At 31.8% G+C, this 22380-nt stretch overlaps 1 protein-coding gene across 1 annotated transcript; it reads right to left on the reverse strand.

The window, feature by feature from the left end:
- Positions 1-20127: 20127 nt before the first annotated feature.
- LOC149577938 (UDP-glycosyltransferase 86A1-like) lies at positions 20128-21979 on the reverse strand. Its single transcript, XM_089794623.1, has 2 exons — positions 21405-21979; positions 20128-21309 (listed from the first exon to the last, which is right to left on the reverse strand). The coding sequence occupies exons 1-2, from the start codon at positions 21859-21861 to the stop codon at positions 20402-20404; spliced, it is 1365 nt and encodes a 454-aa protein (XP_089650749.1). The 5' UTR covers positions 21862-21979; the 3' UTR covers positions 20128-20401.
- Positions 21980-22380: the final 401 nt, after the last annotated feature.

The raw sequence follows: 22380 nt of genomic DNA on the forward strand, positions 1-22380 counted from the left end.
CTGATTGATGCTCCTAGTTTCTTGTTTGTCCCTTGGCTTTTGGGTGGTTTTTTGTCTGCCTGTTCCTCTTTGTGGCTGTTTATATTTTTTTAAGTTCTAGTGGCTTGGTTTGGCCTATTGTTTTATGTTGTTTTGCTGCTAGCACCAGACTTTAAGTAGTATTTTTTTGTTAACTGGTGGGTTTTAGGAACCCCTGTAAAATACTTGTTTTACTTAATCAAAATATCCATGCTCACATGTAATTTTTTTGTTAAAAAAATTAAATCACCACTATAATATTAATTTTTTGAAAAATAAAAAATAATTATTGTTCTCGATTTGCATGCCCAAGTCAAAATGACTTGGGTGCAAAAATTTTTTTTCCTCAAATTTCAACAACGTCCAAATTGGACATATTTTATATGGAAATGGGGGGTTTATGAGTGTTCTGAGCTCAACGATGAAGTTTGTTTGTGCTCAAAGTGTTATGAAAAATAGCCCCCAAATCCAATACAAAATTCTCTAAAAGCCATAGGTCTAAAAATTGATGTCAAATGTCTCACAAATAGAATAGGGTCATGAAGATATGGTGCTCTGATACCATGTTGAAGTTGATGAAAGAATAGCCCCACAACTCCCAAGAATCACTTGCATGCAAACACCTGTCACAGAAAGAGAAAAGCAAAAGCTATGGAGGTTGAAATTCCCAAATCCATAGATGAGACATTCTTGATAAGCTAAAATAAAAATTGCTATAATCAAAAGCGAATGAATATTTAATCACAAAGAGAGATCGTCCTTATAAAGGAGATCAAAACCCTAACAAGTAAATAACCTAGGTTACATGATAATAATTAATAAAAGATGTAATTATTATATACCCAAAGTTTAGCTTAAGTAAATTAGAGATAATAAGTGACTTAATAATTAAACCAATATGATTTAATTAATAAGAAAAAACCTTATTACTTTAACAAAAAAGAATATGATCAATTGTTTGTTCCTCTTGTTCACACAATATGCATCTTGAGGGCTCGACCTATACAAGTTTTTTAAACCACTCTACTATTAATTTTAATTTTTGAAGTGTTGCCTAAAATAACATACCTTCTTTAGGAGAGCTAGTCTTATTCCAACATAAATTGAGAGGGATGTCAATATTATGGAGAGATTATAAATTAGCAATTTTGTTGTATCCATTCTTCACTTTGTCTTTTCCATCATTGGAGCCTCTCCATACCAAATTATCCTTTATGTTTTTAAGGGCCAAATGTCTGGTTTGTAGGATTTCAATAAGGGAACTTTTATCCTCATTAGATAGAGGAATGTGGTCCATTTATTTCCATTACCATTGTAGAGAAGCTTTCCTATCATTTTTAGAGATATAATTACCTAGATTAACATTCAAGCCTAGTCAATTTATTGTTCCATATCCAATCCAAGTATTGTTCCAAAACAATGGAGTTGTCTCTATTACCTATATTCTAGGTTAATTAATTAGAAATAATTTCTTTATGGTCAATCATAGAGTTCCAAATACATGATCCTTTGATTAAATGTTTTATTCTATAAATATTGATAGGATCTACTTCTTTAAGGTAGTTGTTTAGTAATAATAAGGCCCATTTTCTCTCAAGGTTCTGAAAAAGGTTCCAAACTAGCTTTGCCCCTAAAGCCTTGTTCGTCCAATGTCCCAGTCCTCCAACTAGGAAAATTTTAAATATAGTATCTCATTTATTAATTGCAATTTTTTTGTAATTAAAAGTGCCCCACCAAAAGAAATTTTGAAGTTTTCTATCCATGGTTTTCTTAACACTGTCAAAAATAGGTACTATCGACATTTAATATGTTGGGATGGTTGTTAAGATTCATGCATTTGATAACCTTCTCTCTTTCCAACTTCTCAAATTTTTTTATGCATCTTAGAAGTAATAGGTGACCATATTTGAGTATTTCATTGTCCTTTGTCTAGAGGTATACCTAGATATTTGCATAGGAAGTTTCTTATCTTAATTTTGAGAAATCTACACATGCCTTGTTCTACTCATGGTTTAGTATTGAGAAAGAATATTATTGATTTATTTGCATTCAATTTTTGGCCTAAGGCTTCCATATACAAGTTTAGCACATCTTTAAATTGTTTAGCCTCTTCCATGGTGCTTGTGCCTAGAAGGGTAATAATACCATCTATAAAATTTTGACGAGTTACTCAGCTACTCCAATGCCTGAGATTTTCCTTCATTGTGAATTTGTTAATAGTTTTATTGAAGGATTGGGCATTATGACAAAAATAATTGGAGGGATTGGGTCTCCTTATCTAATACCTCTTGATCCAGATTACCATTAAGAATAATAGAGATTTTGGGTAGGAAATATAATTGAATAGAAGTTTATCCATCTCTTTGAAAATCCAAAGGCCTCTTTAAACACTTGCATAAAAATGCTAATCAACCTTGCCATATGATTTCTATGTATCTAATTTGATAAGCATGCATGGTTCTTTTGTTGACTTCTGTATGTATAATTTTTTGAGCTATTATGATTCCTTCTAAAATTGATCTACCTAAAACAAATCCAATTTGTTCTTCATATTTTAATATGGGTAGGAATTTCTTCAATCTATTGGTTAATGCCTTACAAAGAATTTTGTATATGGTGTTGCATAATGCAATGTGCCATAACTCTATGTTGACACTTATGACACACAATTAATATAATTAATATATTCAAAATATAAATTATTCTAAATATAGCTAGATGTCCTATTATTTTGAATGTCATCGTGATAATCAATATAGATAAAATTAGTATATTTATAATCAATATTGATAAATATTAATTATATTTATAGTTAACATAGATAATTAATTAATAACCAAAAAAATTATTATCAGCAATACTAAACCATCTTAAGGCAATTATTATCATTAGTTAATTAATATTGTTGACACCAATCAAAACATATCAAAATAAATGATAAAACTAAGCAAACAAGGGGCACACATGCCAAAGTTCCTGCCTTCATGTTTTTATGGTTGACCGAAGTAGTATTGCATGAAGGGGAAATTGAACTAGTTACAATTTTTAGCAATATAAAATGAAATGCACAAGCATGGAAGAATGCTGGCTATTGAACATAAAGCATCTTTGGGTACTTGAATAGAAAGTGGCTGCATTTTTTTGAACTAGGTCATGGAACAATAGGCATCCATCTAGGCAGCTATCATGTACAACAAAAGGAAGATAGACTCCAATTTCCGCAGAGGTGTAATAATAAAAGATTTTTTTTCTGAGAATATCAAATAGTGTTTCAAATTTAGCATTAAGATTGAGTATGTGCAAAGAAGAACAACTTAGATGTATCGAATCAGTGCACACTGATTTGGAGGTGTTTTTTTTAGAATACATCTGATGGTAAAAATCTCCACACAATCTAATCCAAAAACTGATTTACATAACATAGAATAAGTTCAGCATAGATAATTTATTATGAGTTATTTTAAGCCATCAAAAGTTGTAGAAAATACTTTCTAAAACTCAATAAGATAAAGATCATATGCAAAATCCATAACTGAATATTATAATTTGTCTTTAACACTTAACATGTATACTGTCAGGTATAGAGAGCTTTTGTGGTCATGTATAAGAATGGAATCACTTTAAATCATTCTTTGAAATACAACATGTTGATAAATATACTAGAAATTTTAGAATCTTTTTCAACATTAAGGTTTGAGGTGTTGTCCTTTGCGAATAGTAGGGATGCTGCTTCCTAGAAAAAATGTTGTTGTTCATGAATAGTAGGGGTGTTGTTGTTGTGCTGCTGATCAATACATATTTTTATACAACTGTTGAAAGTTGAAAGCAAATATTGCAAGTATAAGAAAGAATATAATAGAGCTATATAATATAGTACATGTAAGTAAAATACAAAAAAAATGAATAAGAAAATGGTACCTAAATGTGGTTTTGGGTGGTTTTGTTTGATGAATGGAATCTCCATTTGCTGCTAGAAAGTTGATTTTGTTGTACACGATATAGATAGTGGAAGTAGGTTAGTGTAGAAGGAGTTATGAAGTCATTATTTTATATGCAAGTTAAATTTGACAATGGAGGCGTGAAATAGAATACTTGATTTTGTTTTTCATTGTTGCAGTTGATGCAGTTGCATCAATTGGAGTTGATGCATTTGAGAAGTTAAAGACATGAAGCAAAAAGTAAAACTTGTAGATAATTTATATGGTGAAAAAGCATTATAGACATAGTATGTTGGAGGAGAGATGTATAAGATTGAATACCATTAAAACTATGAAAAGCATAATGGACATAAATAAGAAATTAAATAAAGTGGTACAAGTAGCATACAACTGTTAATTTTAAACATGGCATTAAAAACATTTAGTATATGCCTAGATGTTTTTGCTCAAATTTTACTAGTGAATATTTAAAATTAGCATAGATAGAATTTATGTTTTATAGTAGATTTGATTATATATGTGTTTGAATTATGAGAGTAATTATTGAATACAAGTACTAAATAAACAACTATCTAGTCCATATACAATATATTGTTGCACTTGATGTTTAACTGTCAAATAATATTTGAGATCAAAACTTCGTAAGAACTGTAGCATGGAAAAAAGTATTTGTGATCAAAACTTTGTAAGAGCTATAGCATGGAAAAAAGTATCTGATGTAGTTTGGGTCCTGTACAATACTGTTGTATGAGCCAAGTTAGTATAACATAGAAACAATTGTTGGATATGAAACAAGAAGAAAAGAAGAATATTATGAATGTGTATACCTTACTGAAACCAATGTATGTGCTAATTTTCAAGTGCAAGAACATGAGCAATCTAACTTCTTTGATTAAGAGTGAACTTTCCTCTAAGTTGGAAGTCTTGAAACATAAATATAACTGCTACTTTGTCATTGACATATGCGTCATATGTCATGTTTTTTAAGGAAGGCCAAATTTTCTCAACAATATTCTTTTCTACAAAGTAGTGGATAGTTTGATTATTGTTGTTAGTAATGACTCCTGTAATATGAAGGGAATATATTTAGTTAACTTCTTCATTACATTTGGTACAATGTGCTATTTTGTCATTTAGTGTTGCATAGTTATCAAATTTGTAGCTGCATTTAGGACAGAATGCATAAAATGGATTTGAATATGCATTTGCAGGTGTTAAGAGCCCAACAACCTATAAGAAGGTTAAAGAATATCAGTAGAATGTTGAATTTGATTATGTGAAATGAAAAGTGTGAGATATTTGAAACAATTACCTCACAATGAAAGCCTTTCATAAATAGGAAAATAGACAAATGTCTTACTGCTTAAATCAATGGAAAAATTAGTAATCAATAAAAGCAATTTTATGATTTCTGCCACAAGACATTAAAAATTCCAAAGCATTCTTTGGTATTCTAACACATATCTACAATCTTCACCCACACGCTACAAATTCAGGCATTCAGCGAAAAGAAACCTTGAAAAGCAGCAAGGAATCTACACAAAAAATTGTTTAAAGTAAATATCTAGTAACTAGTAAATTGAATTGCTTGGATTGAGGAAAAGTGGGTTTGAGTGCAGAAGCGTTTGTTGTGAGTTTACAACTGCTCTAAAGATGTAAATGGAAAAAACCCAGATGTCCTTATCAGCTATAGACGCAGAATAATACTTAGCCTCTATTCGTTCTAGTAGAAAACCAACACAAATGTAAACGATTCTGCAGAACTAATTCGTAGTTTTGTTGGTTCAAGAAAAAGAAGAAATGCAGAAACAAGTAAGCATATCGGATCCATTTTCTCTACTTTTGTGCTAGAAACTCCTCACCAGTATAATTATTAAGGAACATAGTCCTTTGTCAAGGACAACTTTGTAGGTGACCAACACATTGCCTTCAAAAGTTGTGCCAACTTTTCTAGCATTTAGATCTTCAATTATTACTGGTATTTCACAAGTTAGTTTTGGACTATTACAAAATGAGTAGCATGATGTCAAGTTGCATGATTTGGAAGACTATAAAAGATTTAAAAAACAATTGATGTTAAGTTTTTTAATTTAATAGATAATCTAACAAATTGAAGCAATTGATGTTATTACCTTTTTTATTTGTTTTCTTCATTTGTTTCTACTTCATTTGTTTCTTTTGTTGTATCCATCGTTGCTAGCAAAAACACAATTAAATTGAATGTATCTAAAATGACAACATTAAGCCATGTTGGAAGATTATAATTGTTGGGTTTTAATGTTCTTGTCTCACAGAATGAATGTTTATGAAAGTTGAGAGGTGGTCTATCCAATATGCTTCTGTTGTATAGGTGCAACATATATTTCTGATTGAGTTAATCCATATATGGTCAATTAGTGGTCTATTTGGAGTATTTTTTTTTTAAGAGCAAATTGTGTGTTGTGTTGCTTCATATGTTGTATGAGTCTTTTTTTTGTTTTGTTTTCATTAGACATGTCTAAATTGAAATCTTTTATAATGAAAAGAGTTGTTTGTTGGATTGGATAGGTAAAGATGTTAGTCATTATGGCCAAGATGTGATCTAAGAGAGTATTGGGCCATATGTAAACATTAGAAATATTGAATTCGGTGGCATGATGGCGTAGTGTCAATGTTATGGGTTCACTATTTTGTGTTTTATGCTCTTTTATATTCAACACTAGTAGATTGTTTGTTACAAAATTTGTTATGTTGTGTATATGATATAGTGTATGGCTGTTGTATTTGGGGAGTATATTTGTATGGGATGGAGGCAAGTGGACCTCTTGGAGGCACAAAATATCGGAGGCCATGATATCATAGCCATTAATAATTTAATCTGTGTGTGCTCTCAAGCTATAGGTATTTAGTGTGCATAGAAGTATATGTGAATCTTGCATCAAACATGTTAGCTAATTTTCAAGTTTCCATTGTGCATTTGTTTGGAGGCAAGATATCTTGCAATGAATAATTTGTTTGACTTTTAAATTTTTGATTGTAAAGGTTTAAGTAAATATAGTGATTGGATTTATTTTGTTCTTGAAAGTGTTGTATATGTTAAGCCATGTTGTGTAATGCCAGTTGGGTCAAAAGCAAGGCCTTCTAATGTTAGCCCTTGAGATTGGTGTATTGTTCGAGCACATGTAAGTTGTATTGGGAACTATTTTCTAATTTTTACTTGTCCACTAGTAAACAATTTGGGAATTGGTCTTGTTATCTGATGTATTGGGACCCAATCTCTCTGAATTTCTATTGTGTAGTACTGAGCTAATTTATTTCTTTGGTGATGGCCTATTTTGGGATCATTAAATTGAATCCAAATTATGTCAATGTCTTGTTGTCTTGTGTATGTTTTGAAGATTCCATCTGATCCATTGACAAGGCCATCTTCTCTGTTATAGTTTCCTCCAATAATTTCAACAAGGATATTTGGTTTTAAGATTATTTGACTTGGTAGGGTTTCTACATGGTTGTAGATTCATGTTCGAGTATAGTTTTGGTCTAGAAGGTCAATTGCATTTAATATGATGTTGTTACCAGGAACTATTGATAGCATATTCTTGTTATGTGTGTCAACATCTTGTCCTCTAAAGAAAAGGTATGGAAATTTTGGGTCAAGTGGCGTTGGGCGTAAGCAAGCATGATTGAGGTATTGTATGTTGTCATTTGTATGTTTTCCCAAATGTATCCTATTAAGAGTAGCAATGAATTGACTATCATTTTGTCCTACTATTGTGGTCTGAATCTAGCACCGGGAGAGCTTGGTAGAGCTCACCACAAAAAAATGTGTCAATGTTGCCAAAGTATTTAGTAGGTAGTTGCATAATATCATGTAATCATTTATCAAAGTACCATAAAAATGTGGACCCTACCAAAGAGATCTCATCTATGAGAAGCACATGCAGCTAACTATAGGTTTTTGACATTGTATCTAATCTCTTTGTGTTGAGTGAGACAATCTTTGATTTGTTGAAAGGTTGGAAGGCCGAATGCAGTGTTGATCTACCAATGTTGTATGTTGCTTTTCTTGTATATGCAATCATTAGGCCTTTTGGTTTATCATGATCACTATCAATTATATTGTTGTACAATCAAATGAGAGCTTGGTAAATAGTTGTTGTAGTAAATGTCTTTCCAGTTCCTACTCCTCCTATTAGGAACAAATGTATTGGATTGCTAGGATCCTTTAAATTTTTCATGACAATCTATTTAATGATTATTTGTTGCTCTCTATTTAGGGATATTCTTAATCTATAGTATTCACGGTTGTCCATGATTTTTGGATGTCTTGCAATTTCAAATGGTCTTGAGGATAGATTATTGATGCTCTTATTCAATGCACTTTGAATATCTTGTTGCATGTCATATTTTTCTTCTTCTACAAGATTTTTTTCTATAAATCTTGTGTTCTTGATATTGACATCATTTTCATTGACTTCAGAGATAGCTTTGTTAATGTCACCCCATGCAGATGTTGTGGTGTAGCATAATTTTGTACGATTTATTTGGATAATTGATTGATTTTACAAGTATGCATTTTCCCAAGTGTCAGAGTTTTCTTTGAAGGTATCTTCACTTATTATGAATGGCTTGTATAATATTAGTTGCTCTCTACAGTGGCTCCCTATGTCAATATTCTTGTTGAAGTTTATGAAACAAATTACTTTTGGCTTGGTTTTATGATCAAGCTTAGTGCCATCTTTTTTATGTTCAGAGACAAATTCTGCAAGGCAGATGTTTGAAATAATCTGAGGACATTGTAAATAGTAGTCCATCATTGATTTGCACATTACATTTTTTGATTCATCATCCTCTTTGTTTAATTCTTTCACCGATTTTAATATAAATGTTCAATCATTTTGAGCTCTTGTATCGATGAAGATGCATTTTCTAGAATTGTGATTTAGTGGTAGTGAAAGTGCAACATGTGCTGCTTATTGAGATGACATTTGATGGAGGTTTAGTAAAGCATTTCCTAAGTTTGATATCATTTTTAGGGCATCTATATTTTTTTGTTGGTGGTCTTTACAGATTCTTTTGAATGCATTTGTCATCGATCTGTCCACTTTTGCCATATAGGAGCTGCACTACATTGCTGTAGCATATGCATTGAGGACATATTGTGCATTTGTATTTGGTCTCCAAAGCTCTGGTATTTTTTTGGAGAAGCTATTGTTCCATATTTGTGAAGGTGTTCTCTGGAGATAAAGGGTAGGCCTATTGATTGTAGACTTGAAGGCCATTATGTAGTCGTTTTCATTGACACCTATTTCTTCTATAAAAAATTGTGAATGTAAATGTATTGGTGTAAGTTGCTTTTTCAATCTTGGTATGAATCTGTGTAGAAATTGAATTGAATTTTTCATTTGTATCTCCTAATGGTTCAAGTATTGTTGTGTTATTAATTGGTGGAAATGGAAAATTATATCTACAATGTGCATTTTTGAATTTTCTGCATTGTTTTGTATGGTGGTGCACATGTAGTATTGCTATATTTGGTTCTAAATCTTTTGTGTCACATGTAATATATTTGTCTACAAATTCTATAATGCTTGTATTGTTGTGTCTTCCATACATGGGAGTATTGTGAACCCATATGAGGAAATAGTCATGTTCATTTTGACGATTTTGAAATTCGGTTACTGAGAAATAGTCTGATACACTTCCAAAGAAAGACTAGTCTATCAAGATTAATGTTTTGAGTGCATTTATTCTATGCCTATAGTATTGTGCACAAGTTATTGGGTCTCTTTTGATTAGTTCATGTACATTCATTTCATTTTCTACAGTAAAGTTTTGTCTATTTTTTGAATAGTGGGACGTATGTAGTTCTTTCAATGTCATTTGCAGTGCTGGCCAATTCTGTTCAGCACTAGTAAATGTGAGGAAGAAAGTAGGCGGTCCTAGTTGTTGTATCATTGCGAATTTTTTTTTCTTTAGGTGTTGTGTGTAGTCAGGAGACCTTCGTATTTTTTTTAAGTCAACATAACCTATATCTGACTTTAGTAGTTTCTCTAGATTTGGTTTATGCTTGACTTCTTTTGCCAATAGCTTTCTTTCTTTTAGTTGGCCCTTTTGAATTCTTATCCACATTGTGGACATTACTTGATGTATGAGTATCATAATTGTTTTAAAGAAAAGGTTGGTTGTATGGTATGCAAATCGTCTCTGTGAATGTGACAATTTCAATATCACTATTTTTTGGTAGCTAAATTTTTTAGTGATATCATTATCACGTGGGTTACCAAAGAAAAAAGTTGGAAAATTCATTTCTTCTACATATTTGTCTTGGAATATTCCAATAGGGCATTGGTCTTAGGTAGGCGCAACTTCAATCAACTTCTCTTGCATTTTGTGTATGTTAATGGATTCAGTGAACCCATGCACCAGAGTTTCACATGGTCCTTGTTCATTGTCATTGTCTGACTCAAAGTCAATTGTGGATAGTTCATTTTGGTTGGTAATGTTAGTATTTATTTGGATAACTTGTTTCCAATTGTCATTTAGTTTTACATTGTGCATTTTGTATAATGTTGTTTGAGTCAATTGTTGAAGAGCTTGCATGATAACTGTTAGATGTACCATGCCTTTCTGGAAAGCATTTCTATATTCTAAATGTCCTTTTAGGGAAACAACAATTGTTTTTGTATTGGTAGTTGATACAGGTAAAGCTCTTTGAACATTTTTTGTGTCAACAGATACATTAATGATTGAACCAGTTAGGCCTAATTGAGATCTTTTGTATCCTAGCTCCCATATTTGTGCAAAAGAAATTTGCAATGAAACACGATGCTCTTCCAATTGTGTTAACATTTCAACATATTGAATTGCATTGTTAATTTTAATATTATGCGGTGTAGCATACCTAGGAAGAGTTGAATGTTTTGATGCAGTATTGTATTTTTGACAAATGTAATTTGTTAATGGATTGATAGGTGGTTTGACTAGTTTGTGATAGGCTAATTTTTGTTGATTTTGAAATGCTCTAATGTCTTTTTTGAAACACAACATCTGGCAAATAGTGCATGAGTATTTTGGTGTGTCTTGGATTTTTGCTTCAAATATTTGTATTGGTGATAGTGTTTTTTTTCTTCGTTGGGGTGGATTTTTCCTTTTTCTACATTTTTTGGCAAGTTTTGTTGGATTTTGGAAGGAATTGAAGAATTTGTTTCTGTTAGTTTGATTATTGTCTCTAATTAAATTTTTGATAGTACACAACGATATTCTTTCATTGGCATTTTTCTTTTCGATCAATGGTAGTTGTATTTGGTAAAGATTTCTGTACTGTTTATGTGTTGATGCTTTGTTGAATTTTTTTTTTGGTTGGTCATTGGTAAAATTGAATTTTAAGTGCACGAGAGGCTCAAAGTGTCCGCAGAGTGGATTATTGTCATGAAAAAGCAGAGAATATGATTCTGCATGTGACATGCTATTAAAGTGCAAGTACTTCTTGCCTCTTGTTAGTGACCAAACACACAATTGTATGTTCAACCACTTTGATAACTAGTGAATGCAGATTACACCTCCCCATAATCCACTTTTGTTATTGCCTATGGTTGGGTTCACAGACAATTGCATTCTATGCAAGTATGATGCAACATTTGTAACTTTGTGGAGGTCATATAATGTTTGAGAGTTCAATTCAAGGTTGTATGAGTCAATAGTGTCTCTCTCGCCTCTTTGGAGACAACTCATGAAGTATTCAATGGTTCCTTTGCATAGTTGAATTGATGTATACTTGTTGTGGAGCAAATATTGAAAGGAGTCGAATAAACAATCTCCAATTGTGTATGTAAATGGATTTAATCTATGCAATCCTTCTTTCTCTACTATAGTGTCAATGTTGAATTGCAGAAGTTGTATTTGAGTTTCATAGTTTTCTACGTCAACAATTTATGAAATGTTTTGATTTGGTTTGCTTCTTTGGGCATAGTTTGTAAGATGTTTGAAATTTGTCATTTTATCTATAGATGAAACAAATTGGTGGATATTGTGACTATGTTTAGAAAAGTTGTTGTTAAAATGAGCAATTCAGACCTCTTCTATAAAATGTAGCATGTTACAATATTGCAAGGAAATAGGAGATAGTTTTGTGTACCTGTTGCACAGTATTGATCTTAGTATTTCTTCAAAAAAATGTTTCTTAAGCTACACAAGTATAAATAAAATAATTATTACCAATAAATTAGTTAAACGTATTATGCATCATAAGGAAACTTGAAAATAGTGCAAGGTTAAATCGCAAATTCAATGTATTTTTTTATGAAACATACACTAAATTGATACCTATAAATGTGTCCTTTGTTTTCAATTTCGACATGTACAAAATGTACCAATAGTGATATCTTCTTTTAAGCATTACAATTAATAATGTAAAATAAGTTCATTAGTACATTTTGGAAAACATAAGCATATTTTGAGTAAAAAAAAATCTGAAATTTCATGTCAAGTATCAAAAAAGTTTCATGGTAATACCAAGGAGCTACTTCAATGAATTTTTAGAGGTATTCATTTCTATTTATCTAAGACTGTATGAAAGTTTGGTCATTCATCAACATCTTCTATCAGATGCCACTTCATCGTCTATTGTGGATTCTCAAAAGATCTAATTCTAAATCATAGCTAAATCTAGAATCATTTCATCTAAACACACACATTCATTGCTTTTACTTCAGTTTTTCTGGCACTAGATTCCAATGTACAATTTTTTTTTCCCATTCATCGAGGTAGGAACTTCAAAATTAGGAATCCAATATCAAAAAATGTTCAAGAGAAGTGGCTTTTGATTTATAGACATGCTTTTGGTTTATAGACATTTACTAGGCTGAAAGGCAAAGCTAAGAGATCCATGGTTTGAGGCATACTCTTGGAGTATGCACAAAATTATTTATAACCATTTTAAAGAAAGTTGAAAACATAGTCTGCCTATCAGTATATTTAAAATGTTGAAGAGAAGGAGCTTTCAAGTTGAAGACATTTACCAGTCTGACAAGCAGAGACAAGATATACATGGTCTGAGGGATATACTTAGAAGAGCACAAGCTATCAGTATATAAAGTATGCTCTATGTTGTTATTGGTGTCATATAAGCTTGATGAGGAATATTAACTTCATGGGGTATGAATGAATATAGCAGAAATCACAAAATATGATATGGAAACATGGTAAAAGCACAAATATAGACAAATATAGACACATGCCCTAGTAAAATCACCATAAATATAATAAAAATATGGACAATGTCAGTTTGAGATGTGTCATAAAGCTTTCTTTGCCTACTAATTTCACAATGAAAGCGTTTCATAAACAGGAAAATAAACAAATGTCTTATTGCTTAAATGAATGGAAAAATTAGTAATCAGTAAAAGTGATTTTATCATTTCTGCCATGAGACATTAAAAATTCCAAAGTATTCTCTAGTATTCTAACACATATCTACAATCTTCACCCACACGCTACAAATTTAGGCATTCAGCAAAAAGAAACCTTGAAAAGCAGCAAGGAATCTACACAACGAATCATTTGAAGTAAATATCTGGTAAGTAGTAAATTGAATTGCTTGGATTGAAGAAAAGTGGGTTGGAGTGTGGGAGTGTTTGTTGTGAGTCTGCAACTGCTCTAAAGATGTAAATGGTAAAAACCCAGATGTCCTTATCAGCTATAAACCCATAATAATACTTAGCCTCTATTTGTTCTAGAGAAAACCAACACAAATGTAAACAATTCTGCAAAACTAATTCGTAGTTTTATTGGTTCAAGAAAAAGAAGAAATGCATAAACAAGTAAGCATATTAGATCCATTTTCTACACTTTTGTGCTGGAAACTCCTCACCAGTTTAATTATTAAGGAACATAATGAAAAGTAAATGTAGGACATTATCTATACAACACAAATTAGTCCATCTTCATTTTATCAATGTATTTCAAGCTTAAAATACAGTTTATGGTTATTATGTGATCAAACATAGGGAGGTTTTGGGCTTAAAATACGAAAAAATAGAGGAACCCCTAAAAACTACTACACGAATGCCAGCAAGCATCACGTGAAGAACAGAAAAGGCAAGACCCTAAAAACATTTTATCTCAGAGACTAGCTATAATTATATCATCTTCCTTGAGAGCTTTTGAGGCAAAGTTGTCCATAGACACAGGAAAGGGCTTCCAAGTGGATAAAATACATGATCTTATTTTTTGTGTCTATGTGCCCAAGTTGCAGTCAGTCAATATATGACAAAGAAAACAAACAACAATACTACAAGGAAAAACCCTTCCACGACATATGTATTTGAGTGCATACATTTTTTATTAAAAAAATGTGTCACTACCTGTTGTCAATGCTACAAATCTTCTGTAAACAACCAACGGAGACAATCCACAAACGGTCCAAGGTAAGCAAGAGATCAACAGAACTAGATGAGAAAAATACCAGGCATTCACAAAAGCTCACAAAAAGCAAAGTAAATAAATGTGAAATGAGTTTGGGGAAAAAATACAGGAAACCAATTGACCTAAAGAGTCTGTTAAATGTTAATGGAAACCTGACAATAGTACATGGACTTTATTACTTATTGAGTAACGTGTAAAACGTAATGTCCAATTTCACTTGTTTTTTAACACTGAAATTAATTTTTTCATTGCCTTTTTGTTTCAAAGCCAATCAAATTGCAAAAAAATAGTAGTATTCTAATTTCGTAAATGCAATGAAATTAGCAAACTTTGTAAATATAACAAAGGTTTAAACCAATTCAAAACCTGATTGGTGCAACTAATAATTAAGTAGACTAAAGGAAAACAATAGTTACCTGCCAAAGGCAGGAACTAACAAGTGGTATCGACTTTAGTTATAAATAAACTAAAAAACTAAAATTTATGTTTCAAAGTAAATAGGCCTTCAAAGGGGTGTGACCGATGGGCCCATAAACATATGAAATGGGTGGAGAACGATAATAAAATGGACAAGTAAAATTTCTTAAATAGGAGACAATTCAACAAATATTAAGAGTAAGAAATAGTATCCTATGTGAAAAGAAGAACACGCAATAATTCAACAAAAAATCTTTTTTTTTCTATGAGAAAAGATATTACATGAAGAAGTGGGGAAATGCACACAATTTGGAATCATAATCTCCTGTCATAAAAGGCTCCATTATCATAAAAGGTCCCATTATCATAAAAGGTAAGGAAGGTTACATTTATTTTTATACATGTTTAAGAATGGAATTAATAAAAGCAAGGCAACCATATATGTAAATTGGGTCATGATAAGTTACAAACAATAGTAAGCTAAGAATATGAAAAAATATGTGGTGTTTATGATAAGTTATGAGATAAGCATCTATTAAATATAAGTATATTATTTAGATAATTAATAACATAAATATATAGCTATATATTCACTGATGTAAATTTGCATATATGGTATTTCTAAAATATATAATTTTTAGATGTTTATATAAAAGACTATTTGATGTTTAATGAAGTGGTCAATATAAGGTGGGGTATGTGCAGAAAGATGGGGGACCAAAAATTTGCCACTTTTTGGTTTTCCCCCATCCAAGACATAGTGCGTACGCACTATGCTTTGTATTTCCTGAGCAATAGGATCGAACATGGGAAAACATAGTGTGCACACACTACATCATGTACACACTATGTTTTTTCATAGTGCATACACACTATTTGAAAATGTAATAAAAATTCTCCTTTTTCATATTCAAATAGTGTGTATGCACTATATCAGATATGCGCTATAGTGCATACACACTATGGTGTTCATTAAAGATTGCCAATCAAAAGGGTTGGATTTACCTTGAATATCCAACCCAAAGGCTTGGACATCTGAAGCAAGTCTAAGATGTGATTCCCAACAAGTATACGCAAAAAAATGTAGATTTGGTTGTGTGGCATCTATCAGGTTTACTCTTGGTTATATAGTAAGATAATTGAGTTACATAAGATTATAAATCTCCTTGTTAGCTATCTAACCATAATTTTTTTTGAATTTGGATTATGTTAAGCCTTTCATCAATAATTTGTTTTCAATGTATGTCCATTTTTTGTCAAAAACCAATTTGTAGTATTCTATGAATAGATTTTCATGCTTTCATCATTTCTTACAAGTTACTTTTCTAAAATCTAGACTCCATTCTACACACTTCAAAAAAAAATAATTTATTTTCAATTGGTCTTCAATGATTTATAGGGGTGCCACAACAAAATTTCACATTTTTGTATGACTCCACTTTAAAAATTCATAATAAATCAAATATAGAGTAAAAAATCACCAAAAAAAATCAAGGTAAACTACATAGTGTTAGCTAACTCCTCAATAGAGTGATTAAAAAAATTTAAAAGAAAAATCAAGATTTTAGGGGGAGTACAATTGACAGTATGTTATAAATTTACTTGAAAAACAAGACCACTTTGTGTGCTCCCCATTTTTCAGGGTCTTAAACTCCACCATTTAACATAAAAGCTAGTTGTTTAGAAACTAGATTCAGAGGGCTACAGCTTTTATTTTTATCATATCTTAAAATATCGAGTCCAACTAGCTTCAATTTCTTGCCAAAGTTCATATATGTCTGATTTCAAAAAAAAAAAAAAGGCAACTTATACCCCTCTTTAGTCCCCCATCTTTGTGCACTTACCCGAGGAAGAGATTGGTTTGAACTCTGATAGTGTTAGTATGAGAGATTGATAATCTCGATTTGATTGACATGACTATGTTTCTCTAATCTCTATAATGTCACTCTGTGAGATTGATGATCTCCATCTTACCGACATGCCTGAGGTTAAGGAATCTCTATAATGTCGGTATGATGTCGGTATGTGAGATTGATGATCTCTATTTGATTGACATGCCTAAGACTAATGAATCTCTAAAATTTCAGTATGAAATATTGATATAATCTCTATTTGACTTACAAGCCTAAGATTGATATAATAATGTTGGTATGAGAGAGCAATCTTTATATAAAAGACATGACTAAGATTAATGTAATCTCTTATGGACATAATATTATGATGACTTAGCATATGCATATGTGTTAAGGGCATTGGATAGAGGTTACCTCTTTTAGGAAGAACCTTAAGGAGAGAACTTCAGAGAAGATAGAGAAGTGACCAAGAATGATACTAAAATTGATGATATATCATCCATAACCCAAAGATCCTTAGATTGGTTTGTAATCCTGATTTGAAGATGTCTTTAAGGTTTGGGGTTAAGATAGCGGGTAGAATAGGATATTTAGACTTGTCATTGTTTAAATTTGACATTTATTTTGCAAGCAATATTTGTCTAAGGCAAACCCTAATAGTGGGGACATTACACCAAATGGGTCTCAAATCTCCTTATTCCCCACACATGAATTTATCTTCGAAATGAGAGTCAAAAATGTATTATTAATTTCAGTTAGAAGGGTTCAAAATTTTTGATTAGCTTCTACATCCTCCCAAATTTCGTTTCGAATTAAATGCCAACATTTATGAAAGAAATGTGCTTCAAAACTGTCTAAACCACATGTTTTATTTGGATGTAATTAAAATGAAGCCTCTTTGACTTATTCTAATGAAATTGCTTTTCAATGTTGAATGAAACATTTGACTAAAATCCAAAAGAAAAATAATGACCTACAACTAAGCATTTGTCGACTAAAAAAAAAAAATGGTCTCATAGTTACTTGTACTTACTATTTACATTGGCCTAGTGAATATGACAATGTTATCGTAAGCAAATGCAATGCATACAAGAAAGTAATCATCTAACATATTGGGTGCTCCTTAAGAACAAGGATTACAACTTATTCAAGCTCTTTTTGAGAAATCACACTAGAATGTTCAATAAATGAGACAAATACAACCAATAGAAGACCAAGAGTCACAACTTAGAATTCCACAAAGATGTACCTCTTGGGATTTGAACCAAGGTGTCCACAATGAGAACTGATTGCTTCAACCAACTAAGCTAAACCCCTTAGACATTTTAAATCTATTATAGAAAAATAAAACATGCATTATATAAAACTTTGAGGGAAAAAAAATCTTATAATTTTAAAAGACGTGTAAATTAACATAGAAATGTCGGAAAACTAAGATTACAAGATACAATCTTAGCATTTTAAGAGAAGTTGAAAGTGATATTGAATCAATGATCTAGGGCATGGAAGCAAATGATTTTAAGTTGTGATATCTACAATCAGATCACTTTCATTATTTGCCCTCAAAAGAATTTGTTCTTGTTTGGTTGTGAGTACTTCCAAATTTCATCTTTAGAAGATATGTAACAGATTTATTTATGTACGTCTTTAAAAGATACATGATAGATTTATTAGTTCCTGCCTAGGCAGGAATACTTATGCATTCATGTCATCCTAATATCACATTAACACTAACCAATCAAATCAAAAAATTTAAAAGATTATATGAAACTTCAAATGTTTATATCTTTTTCTAATTTCACATTATTTTATAAATCACATTTTTCATTCATTCTATTGGTCCATACTATTTTTGGTAAGGGAGAAAATTAATTTTCTTAAACAAAAATACAAATATTTTCTAACAACCTCATCTTGCATTAATGAATGCATTAATTACAACTTTTATCTTTGTTACAAGTTTATAAATTTTTTTTCCCTTTTCAATCATTTTAACTTCCACCTCACACAACATGTCTTATCAATATTAATTCTCAATAGCAATATAATTTCAATATGTTATATCTTTGTATTTGAATTCATAATTGTTTTAAAACTTTGATTTTTTAATAAAATTAGTTAAATTATTACTATTATTTTACTTTAGTAAATATAAATTAAATAATATTATTTTTTAATTATATTTTATAATAGTGTTTGTAATATGTATAATTGATAAGTGTTACAATTTTTAAATTATATCATTTATTAGTATTAATATTTTATATTTAAAAAAATTATCATTTAGTTTAAATATATTTAAAACTTAAATATATATTTTAATATTAAATTAATAATTATATTTTACAATAAAAAAAATACTAAAGGAAATAACCACAAAAAAGAAATAATTCAATTATAAAAGATATGTAAATTATTATTAAGTTTTAATAAACTATGTATTAAAATTAAATAGTTATATTCCATTTCTTATTTATTACATCATATTTATTTATCAACATCAAATTTATATGTATTACATCTATTTATTATTTACAAATGTACATATTAAATTATATAGATATATTACATAATTAAAAATTACTTAATCTTATGAAAAAATTGGAAATACAAAACATTAAATAGCAAACCTTCTCTGTGTAAAATTAAACATTTAGTTTTATTAATAAAATATTTTTATGGTTCAATACATTTTATTTTTTCTTATACAAATGTGAGTTTTAATATAAAAATTAAATTCTTAGTTTTATTAATTAAAATATAATATATTTTAATTTTTCATTATACCATGATTTTATTTTGACTATTTGTTTTATTAAGAAAAATAATTATATTTCTCTCTCTCTCTCTCTCACACACACACACAACTTATGTTGGTATCGCTCTATCTTACTATTTTATCTCTCTTCCTCTTCCTCTTCCTCCTATATATTATCTATCATTTTTTCCTCTGCATATATGTTTATGTTGTTATTGTTCTATATTGCTATTTATATCTATCTAATGATTAAAAATAGTGTGACTTCCATTTGATAATCAAGATGAGAATAATACATAGTTGGGGACTTTGGCCTCTTATTATTGGGCTTAAATGCCCAAACATATAATGATATAACACGAAAACTTAACAACAAAATATGAGCTATCATTTCATATCACAACTGCATTTTTAGGACGAGAATTTAACAACAAAATATGAGCCATCCTATCAGATCACAAGTGCATTTCTAGGCAAAAATTAATGCATTCACAATATTACTTTAGAACTATTTAACCTTATTCTCATTCATCTACACCTCTACAACCATTATGTGTTACCCAGAAATAATGACGCATTGCGTCTCTTGTTTATATACGTGTCTATGTTTGTTTATCACTTTTACTATCGTACATACTTCAAAACAATGATATAGATATTCCTGAGTATTCTTTATATATATCGAAAACTACAACATACAGACTATGATGAATTTTCACAAGATTTTAATACCGCAATATATACCAATAAAAATACATTATATTATACTAATCAGAATTTTAGGGAAAGCTAATAAGAACTAACCGCCCAGTGAACAATGATACAGGAAGAACCCCGAGACCGTGGGGATTATGCAGTGCTGAAATTTCTTTCGACGAGCTTCAATGGTGATGATTCATCCTTTTCGACCAGACTCTCTCACTTGTGTTCAAACCTCGCCATGCTGTTTCATAAGCGGCCACCATAACAGAAACATATAATAGAGAGGTAGATAGATAGCGATTACTTCAGTCTCAAATCGCTGGCTGTTCTGCCATTTCTTTCCTGGCTGTTTTCCCTGATTTCAATCTATCAGCGAGTAGTTTCAAAGTATTGGCAGACATTCCATTGACGACTTCCTCTCTGGCGACCTCTCTAAATCTCTCCACCGCTCCTCTCAATCTCTCACTTTTCTCCCCTTCCATCAACACTTTCACCTTCCCCGCGATCTCCTCTGATCCAATTACCCTGTTTTCGTCCTCTTTACTCCTCCCTCTCACCCCAAGCTTCCATTCCTCCACAACGACCATGCAATTGACGAACTGATCCATCCCAACGGGAAACCCCAAAATGGGAACACCCGCGGAAACGCTCTCCAAAACGGCGTTCCATCCACAGTGGCTGAAAAACCCCCCAATCGAGGGATGCGAAAGAATCCCTTCCTGATGAAACCAGGGCTCAATCAAACCCCGATCTTTACATTCTGCCATAAATCCAATCGGCAACATTTCACTGACATGAGACGCCTCTGCATTGGGACGAAGCGCCCAAACAAAAGAGTACCCGCTCTGCATAAGGCCCGCCGCAATTTCCCCCACCTGAGCTCTCCCCACATTGACAAAGCTGCCGAAGGAAACGTAAATTACCGACCGGGCCGGTTTCGAATCCAGCCATCGACTGCACTGTGAATCTCCGCAGCCGGTAAAGGGCATGTTCAAGGGGCCCACGCACTGCATAGTGATTTTGTTGCGCAGGGCATCCACTGCCCTGTTCTCCAAGGCGTAGAAAGAATTTGCGACAATCCAATCCGCATCTCTCACATTCATAAAACACTGCGCAATCGCTTTGCTCGCAGAGGAGGGAGGAGGAAGCTCGTCCACAAATTCCGTCCATTGTAAGTGAGACAAGCCAGGAATATCATCTATGTAACCTTGCGACCCAACTGCAAAGACAAATTATAAACAATCAGATCTGAATTTTCGATGCCAAGCTTCAAACAAGTGAACTGCTAATTGTTCTTGGTTTTTATTGAACTACCCAAGTTTAAATGATGAAAGAAGCAAAACGCTGTGACAGAGGCTGTCCAGAGTGAAACGGAGAGGAGATGAAGTCTTTTAGAAAGAGGGACCGCCCAATTGAGCAAAGTGTCGGCCACTAAGCAGGACGGTGGGGATCCAGAGCGATGGAGGTCTGAAATGAGGTGGGCGACATGGGATTCCATGTTTGAGAGCGAGAGGACGAAGGCCGTCATGTTAGTCGACCTCTCTGATTCCCCCACAACGCAGTCTGGAATGATGCCCGCCCGAATGTCCAGACCAAGTTTTTGGGTGCGGGAGAAAAAATGGTCGTCGGCCTGTGTGATGATTTTGTGCCATGTTTGAGTGAGGACGAATGTAAGAGAGACTCCGCGAGAAGCGAGTTTTGTGGCGAATTGTATCATAGGATTGATGTGGCCTCGCGCTGGATACGGGACAACTACTGCATGCACTGCCATTTTCTGCGATAAGGAGAAACGGAACGTTTCTATGCTATTTTTAATCTCAGAAAGCTGTAAATCATCAGCGTGCGAAATCTTTTGCCGGTGCAACAATGTTTTTTGTGTCAAATGACAAAACCGGAGTTCACTTTTTCTTGGCATGTGACTTCTGGCGTATATCAGACGTTGAAAGCACGTGGAACGACCTAGTTTCTTTTGTATGTTATTTTTTAAGTTATGGGAGGGCCTGGGCTATCAGAGGTATATGGTTTAGAAGGGGCATGGCTATGATCCTATAAATTGTATTATTGACTAAATTTTAAAAAAAGAAAAACAAAATGATTTATTTTGAAATCTTGAGCATTTGATCTTCATATCTATATAATTTGTGATCGAAAATAACAAAATTTTTGGAAAAATTTCGTTGTGTTCTTGTGAATCTCAAAAAAATCATGTTTGACTTTTTTTTTCTCTTTGGTAAACCATTGAAGACACCAACAAAAGGCAATTTTATTATTTAAAAAGAAATTATGGCAG

Source organism: Cupressus sempervirens, chromosome 1 (genome assembly GCF_028749045.1).
Source record: "Cupressus sempervirens isolate cs-2001-9-10 chromosome 1, ASM2874904v1, whole genome shotgun sequence".
Classification (NCBI taxonomy): Eukaryota; Viridiplantae; Streptophyta; class Pinopsida; order Cupressales; family Cupressaceae; genus Cupressus; species Cupressus sempervirens.

Bases quoted from the DNA above. Each gene is read 5' to 3' on its own strand.
- LOC149577938 (XM_089794623.1), bottom strand. From the start codon at position 21,861: ATGGCAGTGCATGCAGTAGTTGTCCCGTATCCAGCGCGAGGCCACATC. The intron at 21,310-21,404 runs GTAGTTCAATAA...TTGTCTTTGCAG, and splicing joins CTTTCATCATTTAAACTTGG to TTGGGTCGCAAGGTTACATA.